We start from the raw sequence: 19,757 nt of genomic DNA, 5'->3' as shown, positions 1-19,757 counted from the left end.
TCATGTCTCCCCTCAATCTTCTCTTCTCCAGGCTAAACATGCCCAGTTCTTTCAGTCTCTCTTCATAGGGCTTTGTTTCCAGACCCCTGATCATCCTGGTTGCCCTCCTCTGAACCCAGATCTCCCAACTCCCAGTCCAACACTTTAGCCACTACACCACACTGGCCATCAGTTGCTAGAAAGGAGTTAGATCTTCTGTGCTGCATATGGGATTACACCTCATAGTGGTAGATCCGTGGGGTCTGCTGCGCAGCTATGAAGCTGAGGTGGGTTGGAGGGGAAACTTAAAGGGGTGGAGTAGCAGCTGGGAAAGGGGTGTTGAATCCTCCCCCGCTACACGTCTCTCCTTTTTTTTTTGTCTGGGATCCGAGCCCAAAACTGAATCCAACTGGCAAAAATTCAGCTTAAGGAATAATAATAATAATTTATTTATTTATTAAATTTATATACCGCCCCATAGCTGAAGGTCTTTGGGTGGTTTACAAAAATTAAAACGGTGAACATTAAAAAGTATACAAAATTTAAAACCATCAAAAACATAAAAACAACAATATAAAACAACAGTATCCATTTAAACAACAACGGTTCTGGGGTCCATTAAAAAAAAAAAGAAGTTAGCATATGTTGTTAAATGCCTGGGAGAAGAGAAAAGTCTTGACCTGGTGCCGAAAAGATAACAGTGTTGGCACCAGGCGAGCCTCATCGGGGAGATCATTCCATAATTGGGGGGCCACCACTGAGAAGGCCCTCTCCCTTGTTGCCATCCTCCAAGCTTCCCTCGGAGTAGGCACTCGGTGGAGGACCTTAGATGTTGAGCGCAGTGTACAGGTAGGTTCATGTCAGAAGTGGTGTTCCGTCAGGTATTGCAGTCCCAAGCTGTGTAAGGCTTTGTAGGTTAAAAGCAGCACCTTGAATTGGGCTCGGAAACATATAGGCAGCCACTGCAAGCGGGCCACAATCAGTGTTATATGTTCAAACCTTCTGGTTCCAAATAATAATAATAATAATAATAATAATAATAATAATAATAATAATACCACCACCACCACCATCTGCCTCTCCCTCTAGATCAGTGGTTCCCAAACTTTTTCAGGTCACCGCCCCCTAGGTTCCACAAACTCATGCCCACTGCCCCCTGCCCTACACTATAAAAATCATTATTCAGAATAGCGGTTTTCAACGACCCACTAAAGAAGATAATAACAATAAAATTCAAACCAGTAAAAATTAATGGAATATTTATTCAAAATCCAATTACATTTTTTTTAGTTTATTCAATTAAACATAATTGATGAACTTGATCCAGTGATATCATCTTTTCAAAGTCTGATGGTCATTTAGCAAGAATATTAGATATCACATTTAGTAACAAGGGTAGAGGACCTCACTATTCTGTAAATTCTTAATGTGATGAAGTGATACCAGTTTCCCAATGTCTGGTTTAAAGTCACTTAACATGAGTCTTAAATCACCACGTTTAGTGACCTGGAGTCGATTTCTTTGCTTGGAGAGAAGTAGGCAGACCACATTAAAACCACATTCCACCAAATAAGATGTTGGAAATGCAACCAGGAGCTTCTGAACCACTCTCCATAGTGCAGGATAGCGATCAGAAATTTCCTTCTGTAACCAAATCTCCTGGTACAGAAAAGACCACCTTGAGCGCCCCACTGCTGCCCCCTTGCCTCTTAACGCCCCCCTATGCAATCCCACCGCCCCCAAGGGGGCGGTACTGCCCACTTTGGGAACCACTGCTCTAGATCGAGGTGGGCAACAACATTAAATACAAAAGTACTGTAAAATGCATAAGACTGATTAAAAACATATAAAACTGATACAATATTAAAATAACAATCGGACATCTTAAAATTCATCTGGGTAGGCCTGCCGGAAGAGATCAGTCTTTATGGCTTTCTTAAATTCAGAAAGACTGTTAAGTTGGCGAATCTTTCCACAATCTGGGAGGGTCAGAAGAAAAGGTCCTCTGGGTAACAGTTGTCAGCCTAGTTTTGGCTGACTGAAGTAAGTTCTCCCCAGAGGACCTGAGCGTGCGGGAGAAGGCGATCCCGCAGGTAGCCTGGACCCAAACCATGTAGGGCTTTAATGGTAATAACCAACACTTTATATTTCTCCCGTAAACTAATTGGCAGCCAGTGAAGTGATTTTAAAGTTGATGGTAAGATCTGGTTTGTGGGAGAAAAGCTGCAGGTGGGGGAATGGGTTTAGTGTTCTTCTTGCGTCCGCTGCTCCTCCTCGCCTTCCAATCACTTTCCTGATTTGTACTGCAGTTTTCTCCATGCCAGGTCAGATTGACGAGCAGCACGTAAGCTTATATAGAGACCGAACCTGTGGCGTTTGGAGAGATTAACTGGCGCTCTACTTCCGCAGGTCCTAGACCATGATGTCCCAAAGGAGGAGCCGGTGACGTTTCATTTCCTGGCGAAGTTTTACCCTGAGAATGCCGAGGAGGAACTTGTCCAGGAGACAACTCAGCGCTTATTCTTCCTTCAGGTATGTGCTTGATCAGGGAGCCTGAGAAGTATTTTCAGGCTGGAATGGAAGTTTTGCATTTTTGCAATGTTTCAATTGCATCTGAATGTGTCAGGTGACTTTGAAAACTTGGAATGTGAAAAGAAGCGCTTAAGTGTTGAACTCGGAGGCCTCAAGCTTCTATCAGAAATATCTCTAGAAATATTCATGGCATGGACCCATGAGAAGGCAAAGCCCCCAGAGAGCCTGGCTGAGCCTGTGCCTAGATTATTGGACTTGGACCAGGATGGTAAAGACCTGGTCGATTTCTGTTTCAGACAGGAATTCCTGTGTGATGTTGAGAAAGCGGCTGTCTCTCAGCCACAGTTTAGCTACCTGTGAAATAGGAGTTAGTGACAAAACATGGTGAGCTGCCACCAGAAGAGCGTTTGAGGAAACATCTTGTCCTGAGGGGATGGGAGGAGAAACAGATGAAGCTTGGATTTAAAAGGAGAAGAGAAACTGCAGGGGGGAAGAAATAAAAGAGGAGCGAGTCAACAAAGAACAGCCCAGCCCAGAGGGACAATAAGTGCAGCCCAAAACTGAGTACAATTGGATCTTGCGTAGACCTATTCCCATCCATCTGGGCAACTGAATCAAGCCTCACCTTCATGCCTTTTTTCTCCTCCCTTCCAGTCCCTTTTCCTTGAGTCTCGTGTCTTTTTAGCAGGTTGTTCTGAGAACAGGGACTGTCTATTCATTCTTGTAAGCTCTTCCGGGAGCCTTTTGACTGAAGGATGGGATAAAAATGCTTTGAATAAATACCTAAATGTTGATCTACCTCATTGTGTGTCTGTGCAAAGAAGCAAAAGGCTTTGTGGGTATATAACTGTGTTGTATTTAAGTAAGATGCTTGGGTCTGACTGACTCACTTGCTAACGGGTGTCTCAGTGTGATTAGGGTGCTTCCTGATGAGGCCTTTCCTTTCCAAACACCCCAGTCAGGCACTGATGCTGTGCACCAGACTCGCCTGCAGGCTTTTTCGGGCCTCTCCTCGCAGCCCCTCCACATCATCCAAGCGAGGTCTCAGTCGGTCAGTCACCAGGCAGGCAAATTCCAGGCAGGATCACTTAGGCCGTAATCCTATGGGGATGTCCGTCAGCCTCTGAACTCTGAGGCCTACGACCATCCAGTGCAGATTGGGAGGAGCAGCGGGAGCGCTCTTTGTGCTCTTCCCCCGTTCATGTCAGCTAGATGGGCTTTTTCACCCATCTAGCAGAGGTGTTGAGGGCGGGGGGGGGGGAAGGAGGCTGTAGGCGGGGTTCGTATCCTTGCTTCCCCAGTCCCCTCTCCTCCCAGGGGTGTATGAGAATTTTGTTTCTGTTCACAGTTCACTTGAAAATGCTCTTTTTGCAACCCCAGAAGCAAATGCCTGTGCACCTCCAAAGGACTTTGAGACTATTCTGAGTCTTTGGTTTGCAAACTCATTGCAAAATGGAGCAAACCACCTTCAAGCTGTTTGGGTGGCAGGTAGTTAGGGGGTAGTCTAAAACGAGGTCTAAGCACACATTTGTGGCTATGTGTGGCTGAGTACAGCCAACTCAAACTGTTGAAGAAAAAGTAAAACTTTGGAAATTCAGCATAAGGTGTCGGTTACAGATTGCCTTAAAAAAAAAAAAGGCCAGGAACTAGTAAATACAGATTGGTTGTCTCAGCACCCCTTAAAACACTGTTTTTGTGCTTCTCAGAAGATTTTAGGGTTTGAATTTGCCTGTAGTGTTTGGTTATGTTTCTCCTGGTTTTGATTCAGCAATCAAGTCCTCTTTGTAATATACTTGTATGGGTGCTGGCGGGAACCTGTATCTATAACAGTGCCAAGCTAGGCCTTTTTACTCCAAGGCAACTCCCACAGTGTTCAGTGGCGTTTTACGTCCTAGCAAGTGTTTTTTAGGATTGTAGCCCAAGAATTCTAATTGAAAATTAGCCGGCTGGTAGGCAGCCACCGTTGCTGATGGAGCAAACTGTGGCCATCTGCTGAAGTTGCCATTCTTAGTAGTGTTATTTCTCCCTTGTTGTTTTGTTCAGGTAAAGAAGCAGATCTTGGACGAGAAGATCTACTGTCCCCCTGAGGCATCTGTTCTCCTTGCCTCCTATGCGGTCCAAGCCAAGGTAAGGTCAGGAACACAACCGGGGTTCTCTCCCACCTGGTCTATGTTGGACTTCAGCTGGGCTTTGTTTCTCTTACCTTTCAAGTGCCATACCAGGTTAAATTATTTCTTCCTCTTCCAGTTATTCTTAAACATTTATAAAGCTCCTAAAATTTATTAACTGCTGTATGCAGATTTTGTTCCTCTCCCCTTTAAAATATCATTTATTTATTTATTTAAAGATGTTTATAACTCACCTTGGCAGCTAACAATCAAATACAAAGGCGTAAATCAGAAAGTACAAAACATCTAAAATACAAATCCATTGAACCTTAAGAGCAGGCTCAGATCTCCTTGTAGAGGTAAGAAGAGATTGAACTGACTTAGCAGTGGGTTAAAAGGCCTGGGAAGATATACAGTCCTTAAGGGAACCTGACCCCAAGGTATCAAGGACTTTAAAAATGTGCACCTGATGAAGCCCCAGAATAAGTGATGCACCAAGTCCCAGTTAGTCTTGCAGCTGTATTCTGTAGTAACAGAAGTTCCCAGACCATTTTCAATGGTAGCTCCTCTAATATAGGCCTCTCAGAACCGGAAGAGGATGTGGCTGTGGAGGCACCCATTGACACCCCTCTCTCCTCAAGGCCTTCAATCCCAGCAGAGCCCCTGGGACCCCTCCCCTTGCTTCTGGGGAAAGTTTTGTTGACACCCTCTGATTCTGAGGACTCCAATTCTGAAGCTACCGCCACGCACCAGCTGCCTCCATGCCGTCGTAGCCAAAGGCTTCGAAAGCTAGCAAGGCCCCTTTAAGGGTGAAGGCCGTTGGGAGTCTATGGGAGGTTTTAGCGCAGCCTTCCCCAGCCTGGTGCCCTCCAGATGTGTTGGGACTGCAACTCCCACAGTTCCTATAATAATGGGAGTTACAATCCCAATACATCCGGAAAGCACTGGGGAAGCCTTTCTAAGGCTCAGTCTGAGTCTGCGTGTTGGAACAACGTACAGACAAGTTTGGTTTAGCTTTCAGCCCAAGCACTGCTTGGAGCTTTCCATGGTCCTGACCTAATCTCATTCCTACCCCTCTGGAAAACCTCACTTGTCTCAAACCCTGGTCAAGGCCAGACCCATAGTGGAGCCCTGCAACCCAGACCTCACCAGCTCCCAATGACACTAAGTCTTTCCCACGACTGAGGCAGAACAGAACATCAACTGGACCCATAGCCTGAAGCAATGCATAGTCCAAACTGGAGATTACCATTGCACAGATAACTGAGCGTGAATAACTGGACTATCTCTGCCCAGGCATGGCGGCAGCTGGTGCACCAACGTAAAAGGCACTCTGTGCTACAGCAACCACCTGTGCTTCTTGTGACGGTGATGGACCCAAGAGCACCCCTCAAACCACAAACCTGATCCATTAAGGGGAGTGCTACCCTCTCCAGAACAGGAGAAGCGTCACTCGTCTGGCCAGATAAGCCATCCTCCGACAGTACCTAAAATGGTATTTGAAGCAGTTGTATGGCATTGCTACTTCCCGTAGGTTTGGATATTCCTGCGTTCTTGTCCTTTGAGCTTCAGATCAAGTAATAAATGGTTCCTCCCGCCCCCCCCCACCCCAAGAATACGTTGAATGCCAAATTGTTTATGGTTTGTGTGGCAAGCAAGTTGCATGTATTAAGATTTTTCAAGGGCAGGGTTTCTAATATGAACCTCTCACCATTTCTGAACAAGACCGTAGTGCAGTGGTTCTCAACCTTCCTAATGCCGCGACCCTTTAATACAGTTCCTCATGTTGTGGTGACCCCCAACCACAAAATTATTTTCGTTGCTACTTCTTAACTGTAATTTTGCTACTGTTATGAATCGTAATGTAAATGTCTGATGTGCAGGATGTACTTTCATTGTTACAAATTGAACATAATTAAAGCATAGTGATCACAAAAACAATATGTAATTATATATTGTGAAATATTTATTTCTAATTACAAATAAATAAAATGTCTCGGTTCCTTTTCCGATGGCCTTAGGCGACCCCTGTGAAAGGGTCGTTCGACCCCCAAAGGGGTCCCGACCCACAGGTTGAGAACCGCTGCCATAGTGGAAGCGGTGCGGTGGGCCCTTAGATTGTCACTCCGCATATGCCTTGCAAGCTGTTTTAGATTAATTAGCTGCCTCTCAAAATACATTTCCAGTTGAAGCTCTTGGTGGAACAGCAGGTAGCTCACCTACGGCGTACACGACAATCCAGCTTCTGAGTCCGTCTTGTGCTACAAGCTTTGTCCAAGAAGACATCTATGGAATTCTGTGGCTTCTCCGTGGTCTGCCTTGATGGCTTCTCCCTCTCTTCCGTTGCCCTTGTCGGAAGAGTGGTGGCGCTTTCGTTCGTAGCCCGCCCCTAGCAAACGCTCACAGCTCCTCTGTTCACCGACTCTGTTGCTCTTGCGTCATCTCATCTTTGTTCAAACAAACAAAGCACCGCTTGCGGTAGTTTGGTTACATGGGAAGACGATTCTTGGGACATAAATATTGGCAAATGATTATTTTTAATGAGCCGTATTCTTTCTGTTTCTTCTGAGTGGTGACTAATGCATTTCATCTTTACCTTAAAACCACGGCATTCCGTTTAGCGAACTGACTAGCCGGAGGAGATGAATCTCTTAGTAAGTGTTTACAAAGGGAGTGCTTTGCATTGTATTGAACCACCGTGTGCTGTCCTTTTATTAGACGGCATGGGTGAGAACATTTCATCTTGTGCTTTTGCTGTCTGTGCATTATGTTCTCAAGCAGGAGGCGTGTAGAACAAGTCTGACTGGCAAAAAGTCACTTTGCAGGGCAGACTTCACCTGTGTCTACCTGTTGAGCTCAGAAGCCGTTATTCCTGTGTGTATTCCAGCATGCGATTACATAAGGTAGCATGCAAGGGCGGTCTTGCTTGTTCATTTCATCAACTGGCCGTACGGTTGCCGATATAATTTTGCCACACACATCCTTGAGAAAGTGTAGGCTGGGTTGTTTTCAAAATCCGCTTTCCAAGAGTAAGCACGCCTCCTTCCTCTGGCAAACACCCGGGCTTCACGTGCCCAGCGCGACGCTGCGCAGTGCTGGGGCCTGTTGCAGAAGCTTAGTGCAAAGGAGAGAAGCTCTCTTGCGGCGAGACATCAGTGGCAACTGCAAAGAATAGTTGGCTACTTTAAGCCAAACCCAAACTGAGGTCGGTTTGATTTTAAGTGCCAGAAGGTAGCTAGGCAGAGCAGACTTTGCCCACTCCTATCAATTGAGATCGGGTGTTCAGTGTTAGAATAGAACGGTGTTCCCTGAGTGAATTGTGGTGTGCAGTTGCTACAGTCAAAGACCTTACCTTGATTTTTGGATATGTTTTTCTGCCTTCTCTGCTTCTTTGGACGCCCTCCATCTTCTGCTGAAGGCCACTGTCCCCTGAAGCCACGCAACCCCTGAACCCAGGTCAACTCCGATATGTTTACACATCCCAAGATTTAGATGGAGGTTGAAATGAGTTGGAAGAGCATCCTCAATCCCTGGCTGGCTGAGAATTGCTTGGCTGGCCTCTTTTTTCCCCCATCAGAAAAGAGGTGGCCTTTCACATGTCACCCTAGCCACGTGTGAGCCACTTTTCTCTGTGTGGCTCACTTAGCCTGGGAGAACACTTAAAATATCCATCCATATAGGGCTGATCATGTGGGGAATGTGCATCCCCCCCCCCAAAAAAACAACAACAACCCATGGCAGGTTGGCAAATGCATGGTTAGGACCTCTGATTGGCATGAGCTTGGGTCATTTAGTCACCACAGTTAGGAACTGCTCATGAAAAAGTTAAATTATGGAATTCACTACCACAAGATGTAGTGATGGCCACCTATTTGGATGGCTTTAAAAGGGTGGTGGTGGTGGATAAATCCCTGGAGGAGAAGGCTATCCATGGCTACTAGCCCTGATGGCTATGTGCTACCTCCAGTATCTGAGGCAGTAAGCTTGTGTGCACCAGTTGCTGGGGAACATGGGTGGGAGGGTGCTGTTGCACCATGTCCTGCTTTGTTAGTCTCTGTTTGACAGTTGGTTGGCCACTGTGTGAACAGAGTGCTGGACTAGATGGATCCTTGTTCTGATCCAGCAGGGGCACTTCTTACGTTCTCATGTTCCTAAGTAGCTCCCATGCAGTGAAGAACCCCTACTCGGGTATAAAGAAATGGGCAGGGTGGGGGCAGCTTTTGGAGATAGGTCTGAGGGGGAAATGTGATTGGCTTAGTTTCACTCGTGATGTTCATGTTGCACCAGTGCAGTTCTGAGCATGGCAAGTAGTTACCTCTGGGAGCTATGGGAGATCTGTGAGCAGCATCCCATATATACGACCACCTGAGCTGAAGCTGCCTGCATAAGAGCAAAGTGGCTATCTTGCCAGCCTCTTAAAAGGGCAGGATCCGTGCATTCCTGTTATGCTAGTCATGGCAGTGCTTAATCTGAGGCTGTTTCAAATGCCAGGACTTGACCATGGAACATGAGGTAGTAACGGAACGCCTCTGAGCATGCACAAGGGCAAATTCCTTTTTCCTCATATTTCTTTTTTGTTACATTTATGTTCCACCTTTCCACCAAGGAGCCCAAGGTGGTGTACATGATCTCCCTCCTCTCCTTTTCATCCTCACAACAGCCCTGTGAGGTAGTTTAGGCTGAGAGTTAGTGACTGGCCCAAAGTCACCCAGTGCACTTCATGACCAAGTGGGGGACTTGAACCCAGGTTTTCCAAGTCCCAGTCCAGTGCTCTAACCACCGCACCGGCTTAAGGGGCCTGGACACTGTCAAACCACCCTAGGAATGAATTAACTTGCCCCAGTCTTAGAATTGTGTTCTGGAGCCTGCAGCCTGTCCAACTACCAGGCGAGTAAAATATATATCTTCGTTAGTAATAAAAATAATATCGTATCATCAGAGTACATGGCACAGAATAACATAGGCAAAAGACAGCTCCCTGCCCCAAGGAACTTAACATTTAAACGTAGAGGGAGAAAACCGAAGGAGGGAAAAGCAAGAGTAACACAGGCGAAGGCAATAAAATGTCGTCTGGCGTACTTAGATTTGGGTTCACTGGTGGATTCATATTAAAGGCTTAAGACCAAGGCTTCCCCAGAAAAAAACAGGTCTTGGTTTATTATTAAGAAAGTACTACCTGTTTTGCAGATTTTTATTTAACCTTCCTGCATTGCATTCATGGCACCCTGACCTTTTCCCCCAGCATTGGATATGTGTTAAAAATGCAGCAGATATTAAAAATAAGAAATGCCCTTTCTCAAAGCAATAAGCGCACAGTTTTGTTCCGTTAAAGGTGTGAGTCATCACTGTAAGGGGTTCTGCCTGTTACGGCCTCTTGCATGTTGTAGTATCTTCGCTCCCGCCAGCGTTTTTCTTTTCTCCCCACATTGGTTATTTCTAAAACTAATAACGCGTTGGTATCTTGAATATAAATGCGAACAAATTTATTTGGTACAAGGAAAACCAGATGTCTCAGTGATCGAAAGACAATCTACAAGTATAAACATAAACATGAATCAGTGTTCGTTCAAGAAGAACTGGTTTCCTGACACTTTTAAAGATCTGATTTAATTGGAAAGCTTTGTGTGTGTTTTTGTCCTAAAAGTTTGCCAAATTACTCAGACCAACATTTCTTGAAATATTTATGCTATACTCCCCCCCCGCCCCCCAAATTTGGATCCCAATTCCTCATCCAGGCGTGTTCTTGGTAAATCACTCCTGTGTCATTTGCTAACCGCGCTCCCAATTCATAAGTACGGCTGTTGGCTGATTTAAAGATTATTTTTAAAAAATGGTTTTGTCTTTTCATCAGTCAGTCAAACGTGAATGATTGCAGAAGCTTATTGAAGGCGCCTTTTTGTGATAGCTGAAAGAAAGTTCTCATTTATCTTTAAATATGCGATAACTAAAGGAAGTTACCACTTATTGTAAAAAGGAAAGATCCCCCTATTAAAGCCATCCCTTTTTGTTAAATTTAGGAACATAAAAGCACAGAATATTCCCTATTGCACTTAACATAAAAAAGACAAAAATGGTCTCTATGAAAACAAGGCCTGCTAGAGTTCTGGAAGATCTCACCAGCAAGCAACAGTAGCCTGTGTTAACGGAGTATTGTCAGCTACGGTTGCCTGTGGCTTTAATCTTTAGAAGAAAAGCCATAAGAGTTTCATGCTGAAAGTGGCATGGTGTGTGGATATGAGCAGGAAGGAGAAGCCATCTTTAATCATTTGTATTTATCAAATCTGGCACAAGGGAGGAGTGTGCAGGAAGTCTGTGGGCTGTTCACACAACACACTAACCCACACTCAGCCACTAAGTGTGGGTTGTTTTGAGCTGTGGGCTGTTTGTTGAACCATGAGTTAGTGTCTTGTTTGAATGCAGCACGTTTTCCCCGGGTTGGGTTATAGTGTTACCTGAATGCAGCCAGGGTGGCTTCTTGAGCGCCCTGAATAACCCAACAACAAACCATGGTTTCTCAAGCTAGCTTGCTTGAGAAAAATAAGCCTCACTCCATCGTTAACACGCCACCTTGTCTGCATTCAGACAACACAATAAACCACAGTTCAACAGACAAATCATGGTTCAAAACAACTCGCACTCAACCACTGAGTGTGGGTTAATGTGTTGTTGTGAACAGTCCCTGTGTGTGAGATCTTTTCAGTGGAAGTCTTTTTCATGGGTCTTGGCTCTCTGATCCTACTTGGGGCTGGTTCATGCTGCTGGCAGCCCACATACAAGCGGCTCAGGAGTGAGTGGGAGCTATTATCAGATTTGTGCTGGTGAGAACCGGCTCCTCTCTGTGCATGTGACCCCCTGCCGTTCGGGCCTTGGCTGCTGCCCCACAATGGTGGTGTAGTTCACATATGACTCCAAATTACCCAAATGGGTTTCTCAGGTCCAGGGAAATCTGGGGTGGCTAAGACAAGGGTTATTAGAACAAGCCGAGACTATATTCCTCTGCTGTCCCACGCATTGAGCTAATGTATTCTCCTCCAACCCTTTGAATTCTTGTTTGGAGGGGTCCACCAGAATTAAACAAACCGAACAAGCCGAGTAGCTGCCTGTTGTAAACTTTGTGAGGCTATTCACTGCCTTGCCTCCAGCAGTCTCCCTTAATGAGGCCTTGGATTGCTAAAAGTCTGCTTCACACAGCTTCATAATCTATTTCTTCATTTACTTCTTTAAGTTGGAATACTACGTTTACAAAACTAGGCAGTACAGACTGGTGATAGTCAGAATCTCAGTCTGGCTTTCTTAGCTTGTTTGAAGGCCTCTTTAATTAGCCGTTTGTTCGGTTACTCACAGCAGAGACTTTTTCCTACTGGATCCGTGGCGTCGTTAATCACTTTCTTCTTTTTGAAGACAAAATATTTATGTTCTTTAGATAAGTATTCTTATCACCGTTGTCCTGAGCTGCAACTGTGTGAACGACGTGGAAGTGGGAGAACCGCCCCACTCCGCCGGTATGGGGGAGGACAATACTTTCTCTGGTGTACTTTCTGCCCAAATGACCGGCTTGTCTCAAAGTTACTGAAAGTCAGCGAAGACATTGACATAGAGACCTTCGGGGAAGAGAACCATCTCAAGGTTAAGCCCAGTTAAGCAGCCCAGTGTTGGGGAGTTAAAACCACAACTTTAAAAGTAGAAAAAGTTTTTAAAAACTTAGCAAGATTAAAATAGCACAAGAGCGTTTCATGCCCTGCTCCTCATGCTGAAAGAGGAAGTCCTTCCACAATGGTGGTTGTGACTCGCTTTCACAAACGCCACCTCCTTGCGAGGCTGCCTACTGGTATCCCTTGCACGTTCCCAAAGCATTCATGTGAATTCAGCTTCACTTGTTTCCACCTGAATTCTCTGTCCCCCTGCAGCCCCATTTGGGCTGCATTAATAGAAGTATAGCTTCCAAATCACGTGAGGTACTGGTTCCTCTCTATTCGGCCCTGGTTAGGCCTCATCTAGAGTATTGCATCCAGTTCTGGGCTCCACAATTCAAGAAGGACGCAGACAAGCTGGAGCGTGTTCAGAAGAGGGCAACCAGGATGATCAGAGGTCTAGAAACAAAGCCCTATGAAGAGAGACTGAAAGAACTGGGCATGCTTAGCCTGGAGAAGAGAAGATTGAGGGGAGACATGATAGCACTCTTCAAATACTTAAAAGGTTGTCACACAGAGGAGGGCCAGGATCTCTTCTCGATCCTCCCAGAGTGCAGGACACGGAATAACGGGCTCAAGTTAAAGGAAGCCAGATTCCAGCTGGACATCAGGAAAAACTTCCTGACTGTTAGAGCAGTGCGACGGTGGAATCAGCTACCTAGGGAGGTTGTGGGCTCTCCCACACTAGAGGCCTTCCAAGAGGCAGCTGGACAACCATCTGTCAGGGATGCTTTAGGGTGGATTCCTGCATTGAGCAGGGGGTTGGACTCGATGGCCTTGTAGGCCCCTTCCAACTCTGCTATTCTATGATTCTATGATCTGAGGTCTTTCTCAGGTGTCCCTGCAATCCAAGGCTAGTGGATGGTGGTCAGGGAGAGTGCGCCATGTTGAATCTATGGCACGCCCACTCTAGCGAAGCTCATCTGGTGGCTTCTGCTGCTGTTAACATTTATATCCTACTTTCCCCACAAAGAGCTCAAGGCAGTATACGTATCTCACACCTCTCCTGAATTTTATCCTCACAACGACCTCATCAGGTAGGTTAGGCTGGGAGATAATGACTAGCCAAAGCTCACCCAGAGAGCTTCGTTGCTTTGTGTGTTTTTTGAATCTGTATCTCACCAGACCAACACCCTACCTTGTCTCTCATAAAATCATTGAGTTGGTTGGGAACGCAAGGATCACCTAGTCCAGCCCTCTGCAATGTGCAGGAAAGCCAAATGATGCCAAGTGAAGACTTTTTTTTATTTGCCCATGCATTTCAGTATGTCGTCAAACTGATTTTAGTTCTGAATTTACTTCCGCCTTAGAGTGCTGTTTCTATGCTTTGATTTCTGTTTTCATTGTCATCGTATTATCAGTTGTATGGCCTCCTAGGAGTTTTATGCTGAAAGGCAACCCAGAGCTTATAGAAATACTAATAAATATACTTACTGAAATCCCTCCCCAACCCCCACTCTATATTTATGATTTGACTCTTAAATTATTCTGGTTCACCTGTTCGGAACACACAGCCTTACCCCAAATCCTTACTTCAGCCTTGAATTCTCTTTAAGATGGCTCCCAAGAACTACCAATTCATCTTGGTTGGAGAGAAATGAGACAACTTTTGGCCGGCGTTTGCTTTTAGCCGTTCACGCTTTTAACGGGGGCTGGACTGTCCCCAAATGTCTGATTTCCTACCGAAACCAGCAGGGAGCTGCCAGGTGCCCAGCGCCTCCCCCCAGATTAGCTTTTGCGAGGTTTCTTGCATGAATTGGAAATCTGAGTCAGATGCTGATCGGGCACTTCCTTTTGCATCTGTGCTGGCTCCCAATTTGGCGCTTCCGTCTTGAAGCCTCTCCCCGCCCCCAATCTCATATGAGCCATGGAGTGGCTTTGCCGGCAAGAGGAAGTGTGCGTGTGCAGTTTGTGGGTGCCAATTACGAGCTCTGGCGTTTTTGCACAAACTTTTAAATGGAGGCTGATTGAGAGTGACTCTTGACTTTGCTCCGTTTTTTATCATTTGTCTTGCTGACTGCCCCCGGGCCAGGCTATCAAGAGCAAACTGAATTCCTCTGGCGTGGTGGTCTGCACATGGCCGGCTTTAATTTGATGTGAGGCGGCAGTTGGAGGAGAGATGTGGGTCAGCCCCAGCGTCTGGTGGAAACTCCCCAATTTGTGAGCTTCTGCCTGAGGCTTTCAGAGGCTGTCCCTCTCTTTGGCTGGTCAACACGACACGAATAGAGCCTGGCAGTAGCTCTGCAGACTTCCTGCTGCACCTCCTAGGACAGAATTCTGTCTTTCTAAACACCCTAGCAATAGGGTGTTCAGAGGAGGGCAACCAGGATGACCAGGGGTCTGGAAACAAAGCCCTATGAAGAGAGACTGAAAGAACTGGGCAGGTTTAGCCTGGAGAAGAGAAGATTGAGGGGTGACATGATAGCACTCTTCAAATACTTAAAAGGTTGGCACACAGAAGAGGGCCAGGATCTCTTCTTGATCCTCCCAGAGTGCAGGACACGGAATAACGAGCTCAAGTTAAAGGAAGCCAGATTCCGGCTGGACATCAGGAAAAACTTCCTGACTGTTAGAGCAGTACAACAATGGAATCAGTTGCCTGGTGAGGTTGTGGGCTCTCCCACACTAGAGGCCTTCAAGAGGCAGCTGGACAACCATCTGTCAGGGATGCTTTAGGGTGGATTCCTACATTGAGCAGGGGGTTGGACTCGATGGCCTTGTAGGCCCCTTCCAACTCTGCTGTTCTATGATTCTATGATTCTAGACACCCCCTGATTTGTCAATTAAAACCTTCCCCTTTTCGATACTAGCTTAATGGAATTGCTTTTTCTTTCCTTAGGCACAAGAAAGAGGGTGGGAAGGATCCGCCCCCATCTACGTTCTTATTTTGTTTGGGATGATAATGGTAATGATTACATTTATATGCCAACCTTTTTCCTCTTACAAGGAGGAACCCAAGGCAGCTTACATGGTCCTTCATATGTCCCAGAGTGCAGGACACGGAATAACGGGCTCAAGTTAAAGGAAGCCAGATTCCAGCTGGACATCAGTAAAAACTTCCTGACTGTTAGAGCAGTACGACAATGGAATCAGGTACCTAGGGAGGTTGTGGGCTCTCCCACACTAGCGGCATTCAAGAGGCAGCTGGACAACCATCTGTCAGGGATGCTTTAGGGTGGATTCCTGCATTGAGCAGGGGGTTATTTATTTATATAGCACCATCCATAGTATTCTTACAATGACCACGTGAGGAAGGCTAGACTGAGAGTCAGTCACTGGCCCAAGGTCACCCAGTGAGCGTCATGGCTGAGCAGGGAATAAGACCAAGATCTCCCGAATTCTAATCCAACTCTCTAACCACGACACCCCACTCGTGTAGTGGTTAGAGAACATGGAGGCGTGGGGCGTCTTGCATACTGGGGTTAATTACTAAAGGAAATCACGTCTTGGCTTTATAAATGGCTGATGGCAAGGCATTGCATTGGCGGCCAAAATCCAATCTGAATGTTTCCGGTAGATGTCACTTCTAAATCACTCTCCCTTATATCCCCTGCTTGGAGAGGGTTGTTACATGCCCTCGCTGTAGACTGCCCCTCTGGCGATGTGTTGCAGGAGGAGCTGCCCCGAGTTCTCAATTTCCAAAGTGATTTGTTTCATTGGGTTTCTCGTTATTTGAAGGGTATCGGCACAAAATGATGGATCCTATGAACTCACATGAATAATGATTCAGTACCATTTAGTGACCCAATTTAGGTAAGAGAGCTTTTGGCAGCCGGACAGATTGCTGTCTGAAACGTTTCCACTGCCCATCTAAATCTCGCTTGCAAGGAAAGTCATGTCAATGGTCAGAATGCATTAACTGGAATCCACATGAGAGAGAGAGAGAGAGAGAGAGAGACCGGAACAGTTGCCACCTGCCCCGCTGCATACAGTACAGTAAGGTGCCTCTTTAGGGCTGTTGCTTAACCAGCAGGTCAGGGCCAGCATCAAAGGTCAGCATGGTGAGGCATCTGCCAGGGGCCCACACCCCAACAGGGGCCCACGGACAAGAGCCGCCTGGTCTTGCTCCTCTTCTTCCCCATGGCAACCTTCTTGTCCACTTGCGTCTCGCTCTGGCCCTGGCCCAGGCAACGTTGGTGGTGGTGGGAAGGAGAAGCAGGAGACGCCGCGGCCTACTTCCTCCCTGGCTCTCTGCCTGCCAAGTGAGCAAGGGTAGCAAGGAGGAGCAATGGCAGCAGGTTGCAGTGGTGGTGAGAAGGGAGGCTGGCCGAGGGAGGGGGCTCATTGGGGGTGGGTCTTGCCCAGGGGCCCTCGAAAACTTGGAAGCGGCACCGCCACAGGTGCCCGTCCCACATTGAACCACTTCCGTTGTCAGAGTATCCAAACTTGGAAGGCCTCTAAGCTCAGGGATACTTGCAGCTGGAACCTCGAGACTCTACGTACAGCCGGCACAGAAGGCAGGCTGCCCTGTTGGGCCGGTAAAGGAAGGAGGCCAGGCTCCCAGCGTGAATATTGGGCCTGGCCACTCCAGCAGCGTCACACTTTGGGCTTCCCTTGCACTCCGCTGCTCGCTTTGGAAGCTGAAAGAGCGTCGGGGCTTGATCATCTAGGGCAGCGGTTCTCAACCTGTGGGTCGGGACCCCTTTGGGGGTCGAATGACCCTTTCACAGGGGTCGTCTAAGACCATCGGAAAACACATATTTCCGATGGTCTTAGGAAACTGTATTGACTGAACTATGTCATGTATCATCTTTTGCATTATTAAAGCTATTGTTATGTATTATTTTCATTAGCAAACCATCCCATGACAATGGATCGTGTAGAGAAGAACGAAAATAATTTTATGGTTGGGGGTCACCACAACATGAAGAACCGTATTAAAGGGTCGCGGCATTAGGAAGGTTGAGAACCACTGATCTAGGGTGACCATATGGAAAGGAGGACAAAGCTTTTGTATCTTGAACTGTTGCATTGGAAAGGGGATTTCAGTAGGTGTCATTGGTATGCATGCAGCACCTGGTGAAATGCCCTCTTCATCACAACCGTGAAAGATACAGGGCTCCTCCTTTTCATATGCTCACCCTACTTGAACCCACAGGAGCTCAAATCCCGAGGCTTCCAATTTCTTTGTTTAGAGTACCTTGTCATGCTAGGTCAACCTCTGCAAGGAGCTTTAACAGAGAAATGGAAGCGTAGTCCCTTGGCCTCGTCCCCATGTTTGACGTCTTCCAGTCCACCCCAGTCCACCCCACCCCACCCCACCCCCTGGGCTCTTCAGTCAATACAAATTCAGCCACAATTATAACCCTTTTGTTGGTTCTCAGGGTTCCTGATTCTGTGCAAACCTGCAAGATTTACATGTTCCATCTTCCACAGATTCCATTAATTTCCTAAATATCCTATGAAAAAACAACAACCCCATTGCTGCCAGCTTGTTTTCTCAGGGGCCAAGTTTTGTGACCATATCATAAATATTGGCTTGGCAGGAATTGCCCAGCTTTTATTTCGTAGGCGTAAAATTGCCTAAGTGGTGGCCCGTGAAACCTCCAAAGCTCAGCAGAATTTTCAGGCTGTCAGGATTTCAGTGCCTGGTCAAGCAGCTTCCCTCTGCCCACAATGAACGGAGACAAAATAAAATTACACAACAGCATCGTGGAACCGACATGAGTTGCAGAACATAGTTTTACTTACTCTAGAATTTTGGTGAGCCCGGGAAGACAGTGAGTAGGTTATTGGGCGCATCGCTATTGTTGATTTATGTGTTGTTGTTTTATTACATTTATATACTACCCCATAGCTGAAGCTCTCTGGGCAGTTTACAAAGATTAAATACTGGACATTAAAACTGACGTGCAAAATTTAAAACCATAAAGACAGATTAGATAATATCCATTTAAAACAACTATTCTGAGGCAGTTAAAACTCAACCTACGCTGTTAGATGCCTTGGAGAAAAGTCTTGAGCTGGCGCCGAAAAGGCAACAATGTTGGTGCCAGGCGAGCCTCATTGGGGAGATTAAAATTGGTATAGACATCTTAATAGTAAATAATAGGACTTTGGTTACCTTGAAACAGAATTTGAGATTTTTTAAGGGCCGGGTACAGCAGGTTCTGGTTTTAAGGGTTCTTTGAGGGGTGGGAGGAGATGCAAAAAGCTTTCAGACGAACAAGGTGACTGCGTTGACCTTGGCGCAGTCAAAGAGAAGAGTTGAACCCCCCTTGCGCTGCCCAAAATAGAAGAGAGAACGGTCAGAGGCGTGATGCAGATGGGTCAGCAAGGAGCGTGCACTTTCCCTAACAGCTTCCTGTGGCTCTTTGTGAGCTGGCACTGCGTCGTATGACACTACGTAGTTCTTACCCTACAAATCTTTGTGTCTTTGCAGTTTGGAGATTACGACCCCACCGTTCACAAGCGTGGCTTCTTGGCCCAAGAGGAGTTGCTTCCAAAACGGGTAAGGCTCACTCACTCAGCTGGATGTGCACTAAGGAAGGCGGCGTAGCTCAGCGGTGCCGATCCCCAGGCAGAGGCGGGAGGGACGCCTGCCGGAAACCCTGGTGAGCTGCCGACAGGTCGTGCGGATGAGTCTTCAAAATCCCACGTCCCTCCAAATGTGGTGGACTGCAATGGCCATCAACCCCCAGCCAGCATGGCCAGTCTCGGGCGTGATGGGAGTTGTAGTCTGTAACATCAGGAGGGAAGACAATAAGCTAGGTGGACCAAGGGTCTGACCAAATTGATTGAGGGGCTGGAACAACTCGAGGTTACAACAGCTGGGATTGTTCAGCTTGGAGAAAAGGCGTCTAAGGGAGACATGACAGAGGTGTACAGGATTATGCCTGGTGTGGAGAAGGTGGAGAGGGAGGCATTTCCCCCCCCCTCTCAAAATACTAGAACCTAGAGTCATCCCACGAAGCTGATTGGTGGGAGAATCAGGACAAATAATTAAACCATGGTATTTGCTACCACAGGACATGACGGTCACCAATTTGGATGGCATTATTATTATTATTATTATTCACATTTTTATACCGCCCAACAGCCGAAGCTCCCTGGACAGTTCGCAAAAACTAAAACCATTAAAAGTATAAAACAAACAGTCTAAAAACATGATATAAAATACCCCCTTTAAATGGGGGTTGGACAAGTTCCTGGAGCAGAAGGCCATCCATCGCAATTAATCCTGATGGCTCACTGCTACCTCCAGTATGAGAGGCAGTAAACCTACGTACACCAGTTCCTGGGGAACATGGCCAGGAGGGTGCTTTTGCGCTCGTGTCCTGCTTGTGAGTTCCCAGTTGGCCATTGTGTGAGCGGATTGCTGGACTAGATGGACCCTTGGTCTAATCTAGCAAGTCTCTTATTTTCTTACGACTGTATAAGGCAGTTTCCTGGGCTCCTTGAGTGTAAAATAATCATTAAAGAATACCAGAACATTTTAACTGCCTCT

The 19,757-nt window shown here is 46.5% G+C and overlaps 1 protein-coding gene across 5 annotated transcripts in view; it reads left to right on the top strand.

The window, feature by feature from the left end:
• The window catches only part of NF2 (NF2, moesin-ezrin-radixin like (MERLIN) tumor suppressor), a 114,692-nt gene that overhangs the window by 27,369 nt on the left and 67,566 nt on the right, over positions 1 to 19,757 (top strand). For all 5 annotated transcript variants that reach the window (XM_063143976.1, XM_063143977.1, XM_063143978.1 and 2 more), the window contains exons 3-5: positions 2,389 to 2,511; positions 4,555 to 4,638; positions 18,693 to 18,761. In XM_063143976.1, coding sequence (XP_063000046.1) covers positions 2,389 to 2,511; positions 4,555 to 4,638; positions 18,693 to 18,761 — 276 coding nt within the window. The remainder of the gene's footprint in view (positions 1 to 2,388; positions 2,512 to 4,554; positions 4,639 to 18,692; positions 18,762 to 19,757) is intronic.

This window comes from Elgaria multicarinata, chromosome 18 (genome assembly GCF_023053635.1).
Source record: "Elgaria multicarinata webbii isolate HBS135686 ecotype San Diego chromosome 18, rElgMul1.1.pri, whole genome shotgun sequence".
NCBI classification, from domain to species: Eukaryota; Metazoa; Chordata; class Lepidosauria; order Squamata; family Anguidae; genus Elgaria; species Elgaria multicarinata.
Note: the sequence above shows the minus strand (reverse complement) of the source record. Positions and strands in the feature narration are given on the sequence as shown.